Below are 16,917 nucleotides of genomic sequence, written 5' to 3'. Positions count from 1 at the left end.
GTCGGCTAGCTCCTGTCGAGTGAACTTTTGAGCTTTCCTCACGAATAGCGCATCAGCAAGCACCTCCACCCGGTTTCCGCCCACGGAGGCCCAACAGAGTGCTTGGGCCCGTCAAGTACTAGTCGACTTGCGCCGACATCCTCCACAAGAAAAAAAAACAGTGGGCTGTTGCTTTAACGGGCCCCAAGTCTTTATTTGGTCGGGCCCATGAACTGTCGCACGTCCGCAACACACGGCCTGCACCGCACCGCGCGCAACAGTGCGGCCCGTTTCTGCAACAGAACGAAAACCCAACGGATAACCGCCGTCAATCCTATATATTTTACAGAAGATTTTTTCTTTTCCACCTTCCAGTATTTGAAATTCGTACAATCATCTACCGCTATTGAATCAACACACTCAACCCTAACCCTCACCCCCTCTCTCTCACCCGTGATCCCTCTCGTGCCCATGTCGCCACCCATGCGGACAAGCGCCGCCGCTGCGGGGGGCACCACGTCGGCCCTTCCCTGTCCTGCCGCCGCCTCCACCACTGCTGCTCGTCGCGCGCCGCCCCTGTGCCTCCGTGCCCGTAGCCCTGCGCGGCCACCGCTCCGGGCGCCCGCCCCTGCCCCCGCACCGCCGGCCGCCGTGGTCTGCCGGTGCCGCACGGCCGCCGCTCAGCTGCGCCAGCCTACCCGCGCGGGAGCTCCGCCGCCGGCGTCGGAGAGGAAGGGGGTGCTCGCTCAAAAAAAATATTGAAATGTTGAAGTATGTTTGATAAATGTTTAATCCGTTATGTCAAAATATTGAAATAGTTTGTAAAAAATGTTGAATCCATTATGTCAAAATATTGAAATATTTTTTAAAAAATATTAAATCTAATTTGAGTCTGGTGGGCTTTATAGATACATAGGTTATTTATCTTCCACAAGTTTATAGGTATATAGAGATCCCCGATAACCGTCACCTCCCCGCCGCGGCGCACGCGGCCTCGCCGTCCGCCGCGGAGGCGGGAAGGAATCGCGGTGCGGAGGTCTCCCCCGGCCACGATCCCCACGCAGGGGCGCCAAGTTTCTGCGCAGAACCACCAATCCACCGTGCTGGTGGCGGCTTTCTCCTGCAGCGCCGTGCGGGGATTCCGCCGGAACGTGGAGCTGCCGTCCGTCCGGCCGCGCGCGCCGCACCTCGCGTCGGTGCCCGAGCCGAGCTGTCTCGCCACCTGCCGCTTCCTTGCGGGGACGGCGATTCCCCTCCCAGGAGGTCACGGCATGTATGGGAGGGTCCTCGCGTATCCTTGTGATCGAGCAGATGAGTATTGGAGCGGTCGCTTGGCCTGGCGAATTCTTTACTCCCCACACGTGCGTACGCGATGGCTGTTCTTGGCTTCACGGCCTTGTCGTCCGCCGTTGCCAGGAGTACCTCTGTCCCTGCGCAGTGCTGATTCGCTGTCACATTAGCTATCTCTGCACGACTGCGCATTCAGCTGGAAGAACGTCGTGGCCTGGCCCCGGATTTCCTGGTAAGACCCAAAAGCAAGTAACACTATTTGTCGAGGCATTTTTAACAGCGTCCCAGATCTCCAATTTCTGTGGGCAGTGCAGTGTTCTTCCCCCCTGGCATTGACTAGAGTCTCGAGGGGTGATCGTCTCTTCAGGGAGAGCGATCATGTCGCAACCAGGGTTAACCGGTCAAACCGGTCCGGTTTGACCGGTTTGGGCCGGTACCAAACCGGTCCAAATTTAAAATTCAAATTTGAATTCAAAAAAATGAAAATTTTTAAAAAATTTCTAAAAATACTTTAAGGTGTGACGAATCTAATGGTGTCAAATTTTCTCAAAAATTCGTTCGTTTAACATGCTTTTCGGGCATTTAAAGTTAAAACAAAAAAGAAAAGGAAAAAAATGAGACGGCCCATCAAGGCCCACTTGGTAAACCGGTAAAACCGGTCGGTAAACCGGTCTAACCGGCCGGTATACCGGTCCAAACCGGTTACACATGCGATTTTAAATTTGTATTCGAATACAAACCGGCCGGTAAACCGGTCAAACCGGTCGGTATACCAGTACGAACCGGTTGAACTGAGTTTTTTTAATTCAAATTTGAATTTAACCGGTCAAACCGGAACCGGTGGGCGCCGGTTTGGGTAAACCGGTCGGGGGAAAAACCTTGGTCGCAACACACGTCGTGGGTAATGGGGACGAGGATCAGATTGTTTTCTGAAGATGCCGGGCCCTCCAAGAACGCTGGTCCGAGACATGCCACGCAGAGCTTCTTTCTCCGGTGCAGAGCTGTGAGAGACCCACATGTTCCCAATGAAAATAAAACCCCACCCGCACATGTTCCCACCAGGGTTTCACTTCCCGTCCGGTATCCGCCGGAAACCGGAAAAATTTCCCGTTCCCGGAACTATCAGGGATTGGAAACCGCCAGAATTTCCCAGAAAATTTCGCCCAAATTTAAATTTTTTTAAAAAATTTGTATGAACGGTAACCGCTGCATCCCGAGCGGGAATCGTCGTTTCCCGGCCGGTTTCCGTTGATTTTGACCGGGAAATGCCGTCGGGCGAGGGGAAAATTAAAAAATTTGGCAACATTTCCCCGTAATTTTGTAAATAGCATTGCACAAAGTATATATCAAGCATTTATGTATCATTGACAGGGAGATAAACATATAAATAGAAGTTCATATACATATAAATGTTGTGTTCGCATGAGTAGTCCATAAATCACAACAATAGTCCATCCAAACTTCATATCCATAGTCCATACAAATCATCAAATACACATCATGTTATTTGTATGTATCATGCGGAATAATGTGTACTATGGAGCATGGACTTTGGTTATGTATTTGATGATTTGTATGAACTAGTGTGTATGAACCTCTATTTATATACATTATCTCTGTGTCAATGATATACAATTGCTCGATGTATATATGTGTGTGACATGTATATATGTATCTTATATATGTTTGTGCCATGTCATGTATTCAATTTGCACTGAAATGCTGCCAAAATTTTCATTGTTCGTACTAACTATGCAATGCTATGTCCATTATATACATTAAAACATTATATATGTCTTCAAAATATCTTACGACATGTCAATTGTTCAAATGGAGTCATTTCTTTGTAAAATTTGGCTTCACTGCACCTGTTTTTCTTGAATTCCCGGTCGTTGTGATCGGTTTCCCGGTCAGAAAACACCGGTTCCCGGTCGGGAAAACCGGTTTCCCAATTTTTGAATTTGAAGTGCCATCCCGTCCGGTTTCTGGCGGTTTTCACCGGGAACCGGCCGGTTTCCCGTTCCCGGACTCAGGCGGGAAAACGCTTCCCGACGGAAAGGTAAACCCTGGTTCCCACTCTCTTGGCCGTGTTGCTCGTCCCCTGCATGTGCCAAGCGCCATCTAGTTGGGCATGGCAACATTCAGACAGTGAGACAGTTCTTATTTTCGAAAAAAAATATACTCAGAGTTCTTGAGGCCCAGACCAACTGGAATGAAGTTCTTATTTTCGGAAAAAATATATTCAGAGTTCTTGAGGCACAAACCAACTGAAATTTAGAAGCCAGCAATGCGGCTTAGGACGAGTAAAACGGCGTGTGAATTTCATTGCATGATTAGAGATGGCAGCGGATCGGGTTCGGTGCGGGTATCCGCGGGTTTCGGTTTTTCGGGTTTCGGGTTTGGTGTTGGTTTTTCGCCCATGGTTTTTAGGTTCGGGTTTGGTTTCGGATTCGGTTTCGGGTTTTGGTTTCCACCCATGGATATCCAATGGATATCCGAAATAAATTATTTGGAATTAAAACTCATGTTTTATAATATGTTAATGATAATTTGTTTACTTAGACTATTAAATTTATTGAAAGTTGAGTCATGAAAATATTTATTATTTGTTGCCTCTTGTTTATACATGTGAATATGTGTATATTTATCTGCAGGTTTCGGGTATCCGCGGGTTTGGTTTTAGTGATGGATTTCCACCCGAATCGGTTTCAGGTTTTGGGTTCGGGTTTCAGTTTTGGGTGCACGGAGACTCCACCCGATCCGAACCCGACCCGTTGCCATTCTTATGCATGATACTACAGGTCAACATGTGAGGTCCTTGATTGGCAATTATGCATATGCAGTGGATGCCGGATTGCCGGTTGTACTGACCTTCCATTCAGGAGGTCGAAGAGATACGCGGGCACAATAACTACATCTCGAGTACATTGGCGTCCACTATGCGCAGATGTTCACACTGGACTCAGTCATCAAGAACAGCAATCTTGGTTCTGCTTCAGTCTTCAGATACTTTACACTCACAAATACTGTGAAGTGTGTTGGAGAACAAATGAATCGAAACCTCACATTTTTACATTAACATTACCCCAGCAGACCAAGAAATACATGAACTAGAGTATGACGAATGCTCCTCAAACATACACAATACAAGGAATTAGACAGAAAAAGGGAAGCAAATACAGCACCCTTCTGTTCTCTTCTGAGACTTCTTATACTATTATCTTTACTTCCAACTCTGCAGGACCAAAGTGAATGTGAAGCTAGAGAAATAGTCATCCATAGTGTACATCGATATTTTTTCTTCGAAATAGCTCAATTTGTTCTAATGCTGGCTTTTCTTCTTCAACAAACCACCAAATTTTTTCATCAAAGGCCTTTTGGGTTGCTGCTGCTTGATTGCCAGCTTGGTGTTGCTGTTCATCCTGGTGTCTGTGGACAACCTGTGGCAGTCAGAGGCAGCATCTCCCCTGTTAGACTCCAGATCAAGTTCTGATTCGTCATCTTTCTCCTTCTCGGTAGACAAGTTATAGTCGGTGACCTTGCTGTTCTCCCACATCTTAGCAACTACCATCACAGGATCGTCGTCCTTGGTATTTGCCATTTCGTTCTCATCTTTCAAACCTGTGCCATTTAGCATTCTACCTTTTGCATTGCCAAGCATGGAAGATATCTCCTTGAGTTTCTCGGAGGCGGTCGATTCTTTAAACTGTAGCTCATCATTCTCCTGTTTTATGTTCTGCAGCTCATTTTCTTTGTCCAATAGCTTCTCTTTCCAGCCTAGTGCTTCAGCTTTTGCTTCATCCTTGGCTCTGTTAGCTTCCTCCACCTGAGCTTCCAGCTCCTTCAGCCTCTCCTCCAATTCAGCATTTCTGTTCTCCCAGTCTCTCGCTGTTTCTGTTACCTTATCCATCTCAACTCTCATTGCACTAATTTCTTCTTCAGACTTTTTAATGGAGCTTACAAAGCTGGCCTCCTTGGATTGCCAATCCTCAGATGTGTTCTTCGCTTCTGCTTCCATTCGCTCCACCGTCTTCTTCAAGCAGACTCTCTCGTAGTTTGCTTCATCGAGCATAACCTCATAGTTCTCCTGGGTGTTCTTGAGATTCATGTTGAGCTCCTCTATCTGTGCTTTGGCACGCTCAATCTCTTCTTGTTTGTTGAGGTACCTTTCCCGTGCCTCTCTCGCTTCACCGGACATTTCATGCAATGCTGAAGCTAGATCTTCCATAGCCTTCTTAACTTTCTCATATTCATCTTTGCTAGCTTCTAGTTCCTGAGCCAGCTTCTCCTTCTCTTCATATATTGAATCAATTTGTGAGCTTGCATTGTTCTCGTTGTTGATAGCATCCATCTTCTCCTCTTCAAGTGCTTGGAGCTTCGACTGGAGATCATTGATCTCTTCCCTCAATTCAGTTGCTTCTTTCTCTGCAACATCAAGACGCTCATTTGACACAATAATATCTTCATTCTGCCTAGCTACCTCATCTTCTAAGGCTTGCAGCTTGTTCTGAAGGTCAGAAAGTTCAGATTCTTTCTCAGCGAGCAAGGTGCTTGCTGCATCTAATTCTTTCATTACTGAATTCAAGGAATCAACCTTCGACATGTAAGACTGGTTGGCTGCCTCCAATTTAATTTCCAGTATTTCAGCCTTTTGTTTCCATTCATCAGCCAGCTCCTCTGCCTCAGTTGTGGCCTTTGTAGCATTGGCGACATCAACTCTAAGCTCTTCGATAACATCTCCTAATTCAGCTACCTTCTCTTCAGCCTCCTTTGCTTTCTGGAGCTCAATCTTCAGTGTGGAGACCTCTGCCTCGAGCCTCATGATTCGCTCAGCACCTTCTTTCTCTTTGCTCTCCAGCTCAGTGTCAAGCAAATCTTTCAGGCGAGCAACCTCTGCACTGAGGAGCTCCACCTTGTGAGCATTCACTTCACTAAGCCGGGCCGCATCATCCACCTGGTTGAGCGCCAAGTTCTTGGCGTCGATTGCGTCAGCCAGCTCATACCTCGCCTTCTCGAGCTGCTCCACAGTCGACCGCAGGGCAACCGCATCAGACTCCTGCTGGCTCCGCATGCTCTCCAGCTTCCTCTGCAGCTCCTCCTCCTTCTTCTGCATCGACTCGATGCTCGTCTGCTCCAGCTCGACTGCCCGAAACATCTCGGTCTCGGAGGCCTCCTCCGCCTTCTTCCGCGCGGCAAGCGCGACCATCAGGTTGGCATTGGCCTCATCGGCCAGCCGTTTGGCATCCTCTAGTTCCTCAAGGACCTTGCCTTTCTCCTTCTCCTTCTCCACCAGCTGCTCCTTGGCCTTCACGAGCTCCTCCTGGACCGCGGCGAGCTGCGCCTGCAGCTCCTGGGACAGCTTCACGGCGCTGCTTTGCTTCTGCAGCCATTCGAACGAAAATCACTCACAAGTCACAATCCAATACCTCAGAAGCATACCAAGATCACAGGACACTGGAGAATCAAAGAACGCGTACCTCGGCCGGGGGCGTGCTAAGCCGGTCGAAGACCTTGGGCGTGCGTCGGTCGCCCGACAGCGGCTTGTCCGCCGACCTGGGGGACCTGTCGGCTGTGCGCGGCGCTTGCGGCGGGGTGCCATTGGCCGGCTTGGCGGAGGCCGGCTTGCTCGCCCTGCTCCCCTTGGGCGTCGGCGGCGTGACCTTGCCGCTCTTGCCTTCGGCCGCCGCAGATCTGCGCCCAAAGAATCGAAATTTCTGCTGAGATTAAGAACCGAACCGCGCGACCTTCCAGGATCTGCAGCCAAAACAAAGAATTCTCGCGTGGAACCAGAGAGATCGATGCTTACTTCGGCCTGGCTCCCAGCATTGCTACGCTTGCCTCGGCCGCTCTCTGTGACTCCAAACGGGGATGGTGGGCGGCGTCGGCGTAAGATTGGGAGGGAAGAAGAAGCAGTCGGTGCGTCGGTGTTGGTCGCTGTGAGCAACAGCAGAGCACAGGGCGGCCGTGGTGGTAGCTAGGGGGAAGGGGAATAGAATCTGATCACCAGCATTGGCGTCATGAACAGCTAAGCCGGGTGTATATGGGGTGATTTCGTGTAGGGTTCTCACATTATTTGGCTGGAGAGAGAGAGAGAGAGAGAGAGAGAGAGAGGGGTGAAGTGTAAAGCCAGGAGAAAAGGCAGGGCTTGGAGCCAGTTGAAGCACTAGATTAATACCAGCACCAGTGCTTTACCAGAGAGAGAATAACATCACACTGTGCGGCATGGTTAACGAGCACGCTTTGCTTGAGCTTGCAGCTGTTGCCCCCTCTAACCACCGCTGGCCGAGCGAGCAGACAGAGGGCGACCGTGGAAAAAGACACCACCTGCTTGCTTCTTTTCCACTCTTTCTTTCTCCATCCCCCTTGCTCGCTTTTACAGAGTTGTACGCCGGTGTCTCTTGTGAATTGGGAATAGCGGCAAGTGAAAAGGGCCAAAAGGGCCAGGTGATTTCGCAAGAAAACCCCCAGCCTTTTGCCATCCACTTCCCCGGCTGCCTGGTAACCATTTTTAGCTCCCGCTGCTGCATCAAGGTTTCAGACTTCAGAGAACTGAACTTTTTTCCTCCCCTTAACTGACGCGAATTTCAGAGCAACCACTGTCGATTCGGTAAAAGATTCAGTAATTTTCACTTGTGAATTTTGTGTCGGGAAGGAAGCCAGGCTTCAGCACTCAGCAGCAAGACCGCGGAAGCTTCCACGGCAGAGCAGAGCAGGTACTGTGTTCGATTGGGGTACTGTATTTAAGGCATGTTTAGTTCTCACCCATAAACCCGTAAACACAAAAAAAACGTCACATCGAATGTTTCGACACATACATGGAGTACTAAATGAAGTCTATTACAAAACTTTTTGCATGGATGGACTGTAAACCGCGAGACGAATCTAATGAATCTATTTAATCTATGATTTGCAACAGTGATACTACAGTAACCATCTGCTAATTATGACTTAATTAACATCGTTAGATTCGTCTCGTGATTTACAACCCATCTGTGCAAAAAGTTTTGTAAATAGACTTCATTTAATACTTCAAATTAGCAAGATTCTTTCGAAATTTTTTTTGCGTTTCAACTGTTTAGTGCCTAAGCATCGAACATGGCCGCATAAAACACTGTCGTTTTCATCTGGGCAACGTGCTCCTCCGGCCATAACATGCGCCGGTGCCGTCCACCTCTGTCCCCCCGGGAACCAGCTCTGCACGCCGGACGAGCCCGGCATTCGTGGCTAATCCTGATTAACTAGCACACTATTTGCATTACTATAATCCATCGATTCATCCTGGAAACTGCATTAACTAGTTGCCACTTGCCCAAGAGGACACAAAAGCCAGCCAGCCAGGAGGAGGGGGCAGCAGGAGCTGGAGAAGAACGTGCCCGGGAGGTAGGCCGTATGGTATCGCGGTGAAAGCCCGAGGAGGGTACGGTACCGGGGGCAGGGATGCTGTCCAGGCGACCAGAAACCCAAGTGGCCAAGAGAAGAGTAGACATGCGAGTCAAATGTCAATGTTGTCCTGGCGCGAGGTGAGTGTGTCGTCCTGGAGCCACGTTAACAACTCTTTGGAGTTGCTATTGGCGCCGACAGGGGGATAGTAGAGTGTGGCCAGCGTGCACGCACTGGAGCAGAGGCAGAGCAGCCCCGGAGGAGAAAAATAATGCCCCAACGAAAGAGCCGATACTGCTGCTCCATTATGGTTTTTTTTATAGGACGGTACTCAATTATCTAATAAGTAGAAGGAAAAGGCTCGCTTATCTTTTCAATGCCTGATTGGTACTGGTACAGTACTGACAGATACCCGTGTTTTTAGTTTTTACTGCGTATACAGTATGTGGTTAAGAAATAACAACTCACTTTCTTGCCTCCGGTTTTCTGAAAGAAGGTTTTCCTGTACTATTTTATTGGTTTGATTTGACTGGACATGATTCAGCGCTTCTCAGCTCCTTTTGCCTTCTCAGGAAAAATGAAAATGTTTGACATGCTGTGAAACACTCAAACTGCTCTCCTGGTTGGCATTGCTATGCCTGTATTCTGGAATCAGCAAAACCCTGTTCGGGTGAAATTCCCCGTCGGTAGCAAAGAAAGCATGAGACCGAAACATGCCCCGCCATTATTATACGCAAAGGAAGCTTTTCTGGTGGCGACACTACTTAAGGTATGCCCAGTAAACTGTGAATTACTCCTGCGATATTTTTTTACAAAAGGTTTTTTTTCTACAAATAGAACAATTAACTTCATCCAATTAACCATCCAAGAAAACTTTGACTCATTTACTACCTAAACTGGTTGAATCTATCATATAATGAATTTTGCCTCTTTGTTTCTCCTCATAGATGATAGAGCTTGCATTTTGGGGCTCAACTTTTGTAGGGCAATCATTGACGTCATGACAAATAATTATGGAAACCGTCAAATAAAATATGTAAATTCTTAAGGTACTTTACTAGGTTATTATTTGATTTAGCAATAACCCACTAAATAATTGACTTAAGACTCAATTTACATTAGTGACACAAAACAGGTAAATTTCATGAGAGGGTGGATTCAGCTAGCTGGATATAGTAATAACTAGATACGGAAGCAAAACGAGCCAAATTTGACAGATAAAGTCAAGTGAAAACAAAAGGTAAATTATTCAAAGCAACAAAGTAGATTCCTTTAAAATATCCCCCGACGCACAATAGAAGCCCACCTGCCATTTCACTATCGTAGACGGTCGCTGAGCTGAACCGACTTCTTTCCTCGTGACCTTTTTATCGGTGTGCCGCGGCTGGCCAGAAGATGAGACGTCAGTGTACGCGCAAATTCCTCTCACCGACGCGGAAAAAATACGTCCCGAAAAGACGGCGGCACTCCACTACAAAAGAGTCACCTTACTGCACATAAAAAAAACAGTTTTCTACAAAGCGTGCCTATCAATTCGCTAAGCACAAATCAGACCCTACAAAACTCTTAAAATCAACCAAAAATCAAAACGAAAGCATGCGGAGAAACCCAAGTGCGGGAACAAACACACGCGCGTCAGTACAAATCGCAGCTCCAAAATTCAGGACGCATCTGCTCAAAAGAAAAAGGGAGTTAGAGTCACTGATTACGGCGGCGGGTCCTACTGGGACATACTACTACAATATTCCTCTCCGGATCAACATGATCCACGCCAACGCCGTGAGCGACCGATCATCCATCGGCCTCGATCTCTCGTGTCCTCGTAAAGAAAAAAAAAACAGAACTCCCGTATCCGCGACCCAAACAGTCCCCACCACCGGCGAGGGGATCCTTTTGGTGGTTTCTCCCGGCGCATGAACTGGATCTCAGTTGGCAGGAGGAAGCCACGCACGGGCAGAGGCCAGCGGCCCATGGGGAATTATTTGGGGGCTGCCGCTACAGGCCGGACACGATCGGTGCCGGTGGCCATGCCACTGACCCATCGATCAAACGGCGCGAGGCACTCCTTCCCAGTGGGCAGGCAGTCCCCACGCCGGTGGGCGGTGATCATTGCGCTGTGCTCGCTCGTATGGAGTACAGGACGGAGCCCAATCAGAGCACTGCCGCCTGCCTGCCTGTGATCGTGCCGGGGTATGGGTCGGAGTCGCGAGGGTCTCGCATGATCACGGAGCCTCACCGGCCGGCGACCGTCCGCTCGATGTGATGCGTTGCCCGGCGCGCGGTGAGGAGTCCGGTGTCCGGCGGCATCCCGCGCCTCGCTAAGCGGTCTCCGTCGGTGGTGTTGTGCGGTTGTGCACGGAGCTACTGGCTCTTAGCTGGGCACAAGTGAGACGGGGCCGGAAGGAGCACCGTGTCGTGACGCGGGAGGAGAGAGGGAAGGGTGAACGGCTCCAAGATGTCCGTGGAGGACGGCTGGCTTACATGTGTTGGGTGATGAGGGCAGAGAAGATGTCATCAGCAAGAAAAAAAAGAACAGAATGGGACGAAGGGGAAAAAAAGTTGGGGTGAGAGAGGCTCGAACTCTCGACCTCAGGATAACTCAATTTAGCTATGAGACCTACGCGCTAGCCAACTGCGCCACCACCCCTTTGGTGAGCCAGCTCTCTAACAAACTTATAAAACCACTTTGCGACCTCAAAACCCACAATGAAGTTCAGATATATGCAGGGTTCACCATTTCGTTTTTCGGTAGAATCCCGGTGATCGGCGGAAACGGAATTCCGTTCCGGAATTTCGGCGAATTTCGGTGGATTTTGGACGAAATTTGTTGAATTTTGAATTTTGAAACGAAATATATCGAAAAATACCGAAATTTCGGATCCCGGTAACTAGCGGAAACGGAAAAAAAACCAAAATTTCGGCGAAATTTCGCCGAAAAGTTAAACCCTGGATATATGCACCTCTTGGGCTTCTTGATAAGATCCTTCATCACCGGTTGTAGCAGGTTTTCGGTAGCATGAGAACTAGGTCAAACTAGGCCCGATAATTGAGCGACTAGCCGCGCGCCCGCCCATGGCACTACTGATGGTGCTCGTCAGGGGAATGAGCTCGCGCGATGCATCTTCCCGTACTCCTCCCGTCTGTGAACTCCCAGCTTCGCCGTGTTTAGGGTGACAGGGGCGGTCTCATCGTGCCGTCATCATCTGGATGCCTCACCTCCCATTCACTCTTACGAACACTTGCTCAGTTACTACCACCACCACCACCCTTAAGCTACGGTGCCTTTGAGCATAGGGCCATCGGGAGTTCAAAGACATGGCAGTTTCAGAGATACCTTGCAAGTGTCGACAGCGTCAGCGTGACATGGTAGTCCGGAACTTCCGAACCAAAAGCACAAATAAAAAATCCTGGAACTCAATTGTGAACTGTCATTCTGTCAATGTGCTATACACTGTACCTGATATCCCGTATCCATATCCTTGCCGACAGTAATGTATTTAGAGGAACAGGTGTATCGTGTCACGCAAGCAAATGGTTAGTGATACTCAGGAGAATGAAGTTTTCCTCTTCCTGAATACTTACTCTCGTGTGCATCAGTTCAGAACATAAAATGGAAGACTGACCCGTCCCAGTTACTCAGGAAAATGCATCATCACCTTCTCTGTCTATGCATGGATCAATGTTTGCGTTCTCTTCATGACTTCATGGATATAACTAGAACAGGCCGGCCGTATGACTTCTCATCTTCCAACTCCTTGTGTACGCACAACCCCTTCAGCTGTTTGCATATATGCATCCGCAGACAGAATGCTTGTAATTTGTTGCCCTGTGTCAACTGGTAGAGGGCAGAGTAGGTTGACTGAAGCCGAGGCCGGAAACCCTGTCCAAGGAACCGCCTCATATGCAAAGGAGCCTGAGTGCCTGACCACCGGCCAGGAAGGGGAAAGTGCTGCTACAAATACTGGTGGTATCACAAACCACAGTGATGTTCTTGCGTGCTCCCCAAAAGGGACATAGTGGAGGTACCTATCAGAAACCACAGTGATGTGCTTGTGCGCACTCTAGTAATAGCCACATTGATTCGCCTGCTGTTGCCCAGAAACCCTACGGTTCCCAGTGGATTCGACCGAACCTATTATTGATACAAAGATACATATAGATCAGTGGAAGTGCGCTGCAGTTTCAAGGTGTTTGAAACGGAAAACCGAAATGATTCGTCATAAGCATCAGCACAGCCACTGCGAATCACATTCTTACTCGTATGGTTTAGGATAGGAATCAGAAAAAGAGCAGACATTCTAATATGCTTACCATTGATATGATCACTGCCTCTGCCTCTCTCCCCTGAAAGTAATATGTGATTGAAATCTCAACAGCAGAAAGCTCTGATATTCTTCTAGCTTCTTCCTTAACAATTGCACTTGAGCGACGTAGGGTGACTGAACAGCAATTGCAGTTGGAGACACTCCGGCAATCATGTGTTTAAGGGGCTTGTCATTTCAATGATCAAAACATAAAAAAGCAGGGACAAGTGGGATCCGCTGATCGATACTGAATGGTAACTGATAATCCTTATGTATGAGCAACAAGACTGAAACAAGGACAGCAAAGAAAAGCATGATAAAGAAGTCGTACATTTTTCAAGCAAAGATAACTAGCTGAATGCTGTAGATTGCCCATGTCGCCCGCACACCTGATGGAGTAACATGGACAGTGAGGAGCACGATCGAGAAATCCAAGGGTGAAAGATAACCCGATTTCCAAAACGGCAGTAAATAACTTGGGTTGTACCTGTGCATTGTGTTAGAAATTTAGGCATATTCATGTTAAATCTAATCCATATTAATCAGGAAAATAGCAGCAAATATGTGATGGTAGTTTTCGCATTTTCTACGTTACCCATTAACATCGCAAGAAAACCGGTAAATAGAAATAGGATCAGAATGTACCCTGCGGAGGGACCGGTGCCGAAGGCACCGGCGGCTCCATTCGCACCAGTTGCCACGGTACGTTGCTTGAAGTAGTCGTACAAATTCGGTGCAGGACGAGGTTCGCAGTGCAGTCCCTCGTACAAAATGCACAACCGATGCAGGAATGCGTGCAGCCGATGCAGGAGGAACGCGCAGCCGATTGCTGTCGCAGATCAGGCGCGCGAAGAGGAGTCGATGAAGATCGCGATCGCCGGGAAAGAGTGAGCAGTCGCGCCGCGATACGCTCCCCAAACACCTGATCGCCCGACACACCCGAGCAGGTGTCGCAGGCACGGGCGTGGTTCTGGAGGCCTGCTCTCCCGATCCTCTGTGCGCGCAGAGGTCCGGGACGGGAAGAACTCATAAGGCAATTCAACAGGGAAGGTTGAGATGCGTTCGTACTCGTGTATATGGCTGAAAAAGGACTCCTTATAGCCGATGGAAGGTGAAGTGTAGAGAATGAACCTGGACGACATAAGTGTCCATTATTCACTAGTAACCTCTGCCTTTAGCATGGGGGTTACTGGTAACCGCAACCATAATGTAACCGTTACTAGTTCAGTCATCAAATATATTCAGACCGCCATTTTATTGCACCTAGCAATTTATATAGCCTTTGAATTTATATGATTTACTGGTGAATGGAGTAGTAATAGTTCACTTTCACTAGGGGGTTTTCTAAAAATAGGCCAATGGGGAAGCTCCCGCACAGATCATGTCCGTCCAGTGCCGATCCGATGGCTGTGGTTCGCTCATGGCATGGCCGCACCTAAATGTGCCGTAACACTGGATTTGCAAGGGCCTCCAAACCCTAGCTCCCTCAATCCCCATCTCCACCCCCACCGAGATCCGATCTCTCTTGCCGCCGCCGTCGCCGCCATGGCCTCCGGCGGCAACCCCAACCCCACCGGCGCCCCGCCCCAATCGCGTCCCCCGCATCCCCAGCAGCAGCAGCCGCCGGGCGGCTCCCCGGCGACGCCCATGACCCACCTCCGCCCACCCTCCCTCGCCGGCTCCCCGTTCCAGGGCGTCTTCCACACGCCGCCGTCCCACAACCCCGCCTTCCAGATCCACATGGGCGCCTCCTCGCCCCAGACCCCGCTCATGGCGGCCGCCGCCGCTGTCGCGGCGCAATCGGCCAAGCGCCCCCCGCAGAAGCCCCCCGCGCGCCCCCCGGCTCCCGGGTCTACCTCGGCCGCTGCGGCGGCTTCGGCAGCTGCCGCGTACAAGGCTGCTGCGGCGGCGGCGGCCGTGGCGAACTCCGGAGGTGTCGACCTCACCCCCGCCGCGCGACGCAACAAGAAACGGAAGCTCCCGGAGAAGCAGCTGCCGGACCGCGTCGCCGCGCTGTTCCCGGAGTCGGCGCTCTACACGCAGCTGCTCGAGTTCGAGGCCCGCGTGGACGCGGCGCTGGCTCGGAAGATGGGGGACATCCAGGAGGCCCTCAAGACGCCGCCCTCGCTCCAGCGCACGCTCCGCATCTATGTCTTCAACACCTTCGCCAACCAGGGCCCGCGCACCATCCCGCCGCCCAAGAACGCCGACCCGCCCACCTGGTCGCTCAAGATCATCGGCCGGGTGCTCGAGGATGGCGCCGAGCTGGACCCTGCCAGCGTCGTGCCCAAGCACAACCCGGTGTACCCGAAGTTCTCCCAGTTCTTCAAGAGGGTGACCATTGCGCTGGACCCACAGCTGTACCCTGAAAACCCATTGATCATCTGGGAAAATGCGCGTTCTGCCGCTCAGCAGGAAGGGTTCGAGGTGAAGAGGAAAGGGGATAAGGAGTTTGTTGCGAACATCCGCCTGGAGATGAACTACAACCCTGAGAAGTTTAAGCTGTCACAGCCGATGATGGAGGTGCTTGGGGTTGAGGTGGACACTCGCGCGCGGGTGATTGCTGCCCTGTGGCAGTACATCAAGGCGAAGAAGCTTCAGAACCCAAACGACCCTTCCTTCTTCATGTGCGACCCTCAATTGAAGAAGGTGTTTGGGGAGGATAAGCTTAAGTTTGCGATGCTGTCACAGAAGATATCGCAGCATCTGACTGCCCCACCGCCAATCAACTTGGAACACAAGATTAAGCTATCAGGCAATGGAGCTTCTGGAAGTGCTTGCTATGATGTGCTGGTGGATGTGCCCTTCCCCCTGCAGAAGGAGATGATGGCATTCCTTGCCAACACGGAGAAGCACAAGGACATTGAGGCCTGCGATGATGTGATATCCGCCTCGATCAAGAAGATCCATGAGCACCGCAGGAGGAGGGCTTTCTTCCTGGGTTTCAGTCAGTCCCCAGTGGAGTTCATCAACGCCCTGATAGCTTCTCAGAGCAAAGATTTGAAGCTGGTCGCTGGCGAAGCGAATAGGAACATTGATAAGGAAAGACGTGCAGACTTCTACAACCAACCATGGTAAGTTACTAAGTTCATGTTACGATTTACCCTGTTTTTCTTGAACATCATGTATCTATGTGCTGATAACTTGATTTTGGTTCCGCAATGAAATAGGGTTGAGGATGCTGTTATAAGATACCTGAATCGCAAGCCAGCTAATGAGGGCCCAGGCGGTGGTGCTGGTGGTTCTTGAGGATAGGATTTCCTCTAGTGCCCTTCTCGTGTAGAAACAAATTATCTTTTATGTATTAGTAGTAAAATCCAGTGGTGTTAGCGAGGAGATTTGTTCAATGTTGTGAAAGAATGTTCGGGCTAGTCACTGTATGTTGTGTTCTATATTGCCTAACTATTGTGGAAGTATAAAGCCAAGCGATCAACTGAGACTATGATGTTGTGAGGACCCATGTTACCAATTCTTTTTGTCTTTCGTGATCTTATCTGGAGAATTAAGATGTTGAATTGGGTAAAAAGAGATGTCCTGTTAGCTTCTCATCCATGTTGCTTTGTTTGCATAAAAATGAATGTGTATGTTGGTTGGCATGCGCCATTTTGTACGTGTTGTGCCGGTGCTGTCACGTGGAAATGTACAAAGACGTGGGTTTCATTCCGAATTCCGATACTAGTCAACTTTTTGCATGCCCTGTCCAACTTCTGTTTCTTTCTTGGACACGCTCTTCTGTTAGCAATCAGGTGATACTAGCCTGGACAGCGCCACCACTCTAAAGTCCAAACATCTTGGTAGTGTCAACTTGACTAGGCCAGCTCTCCAAAATAAAGTGAATATGATTTCATGACTTATTTTTTTGAGGGGAACACCGGGGGGACGAACAGTCCCAACCTGAATCAACTTCGGCTAGCTGGTGACGGAAAGTTTTTAGAGTTTACAAGGCATCGAAACAAGGCAGGTT

General features: G+C 49.5%; 2 protein-coding genes and 1 non-coding gene across 3 annotated transcripts; 1 reads left to right on the top strand and 2 right to left on the bottom strand.

Moving 5' to 3' along the window:
• Positions 1 to 4,238: 4,238 nt before the first annotated feature.
• LOC120713365 (WEB family protein At3g02930, chloroplastic-like) lies at positions 4,239 to 7,412 on the bottom strand. Its single transcript, XM_039999350.1, has 3 exons — positions 7,076 to 7,412; positions 6,747 to 6,960; positions 4,239 to 6,649 (listed from the first exon to the last, which is right to left on the bottom strand). The coding sequence occupies exons 1-3, from the start codon at positions 7,093 to 7,095 to the stop codon at positions 4,592 to 4,594; spliced, it is 2,292 nt and encodes a 763-aa protein (XP_039855284.1). The 5' UTR covers positions 7,096 to 7,412; the 3' UTR covers positions 4,239 to 4,591.
• Positions 7,413 to 11,209: 3,797 nt separating this feature from the next.
• TRNAM-CAU lies at positions 11,210 to 11,296 on the bottom strand. Its single transcript is given in 2 exon segments — positions 11,210 to 11,245; positions 11,259 to 11,296. It is a non-coding gene; the product is annotated as a tRNA-Met (tRNA).
• Positions 11,297 to 14,415: 3,119 nt separating this feature from the next.
• On the top strand, positions 14,416 to 16,479 carry LOC120713356 (SWI/SNF complex component SNF12 homolog). Its single transcript, XM_039999342.1, has 2 exons — positions 14,416 to 16,027; positions 16,124 to 16,479. Exons 1-2 carry the CDS (start codon positions 14,499 to 14,501, stop codon positions 16,200 to 16,202), a joined length of 1,608 nt encoding a protein of 535 aa, XP_039855276.1. The 5' UTR covers positions 14,416 to 14,498; the 3' UTR covers positions 16,203 to 16,479.
• Positions 16,480 to 16,917: the final 438 nt, after the last annotated feature.

The sequence above is a fragment of the Panicum virgatum genome, chromosome 1K (assembly GCF_016808335.1).
Source record: "Panicum virgatum strain AP13 chromosome 1K, P.virgatum_v5, whole genome shotgun sequence".
Lineage (NCBI taxonomy): Eukaryota > Viridiplantae > Streptophyta > Magnoliopsida > Poales > Poaceae > Panicum > Panicum virgatum.
The sequence above is the reverse complement of the archived record's forward strand: the minus strand, read 5'-3'. Positions and strand labels throughout refer to the sequence as shown.

Excerpts from the sequence above, each read along its gene's own strand:
- LOC120713356 (XM_039999342.1), top strand. The coding sequence starts at position 14,499 with ATGGCCTCCGGCGGCAACCCCAACCCCACCGGCGCCCCGCCCCAATCG. Across the intron at positions 16,028-16,123 it reads GACTTCTACAACCAACCATG|GGTTGAGGATGCTGTTATAA; the intron begins GTAAGTTACTAA and ends GCAATGAAATAG.
- LOC120713365 (XM_039999350.1), bottom strand. The coding sequence starts at position 7,095 with ATGCTGGGAGCCAGGCCGAA. Across the intron at positions 6,961-7,075 it reads ATGCTGGGAGCCAGGCCGAA|ATCTGCGGCGGCCGAAGGCA; the intron begins GTAAGCATCGAT and ends CTTTGGGCGCAG. Across the intron at positions 6,650-6,746 it reads TTAGCACGCCCCCGGCCGAG|AAGCAAAGCAGCGCCGTGAA; the intron begins GTACGCGTTCTT and ends GAATGGCTGCAG.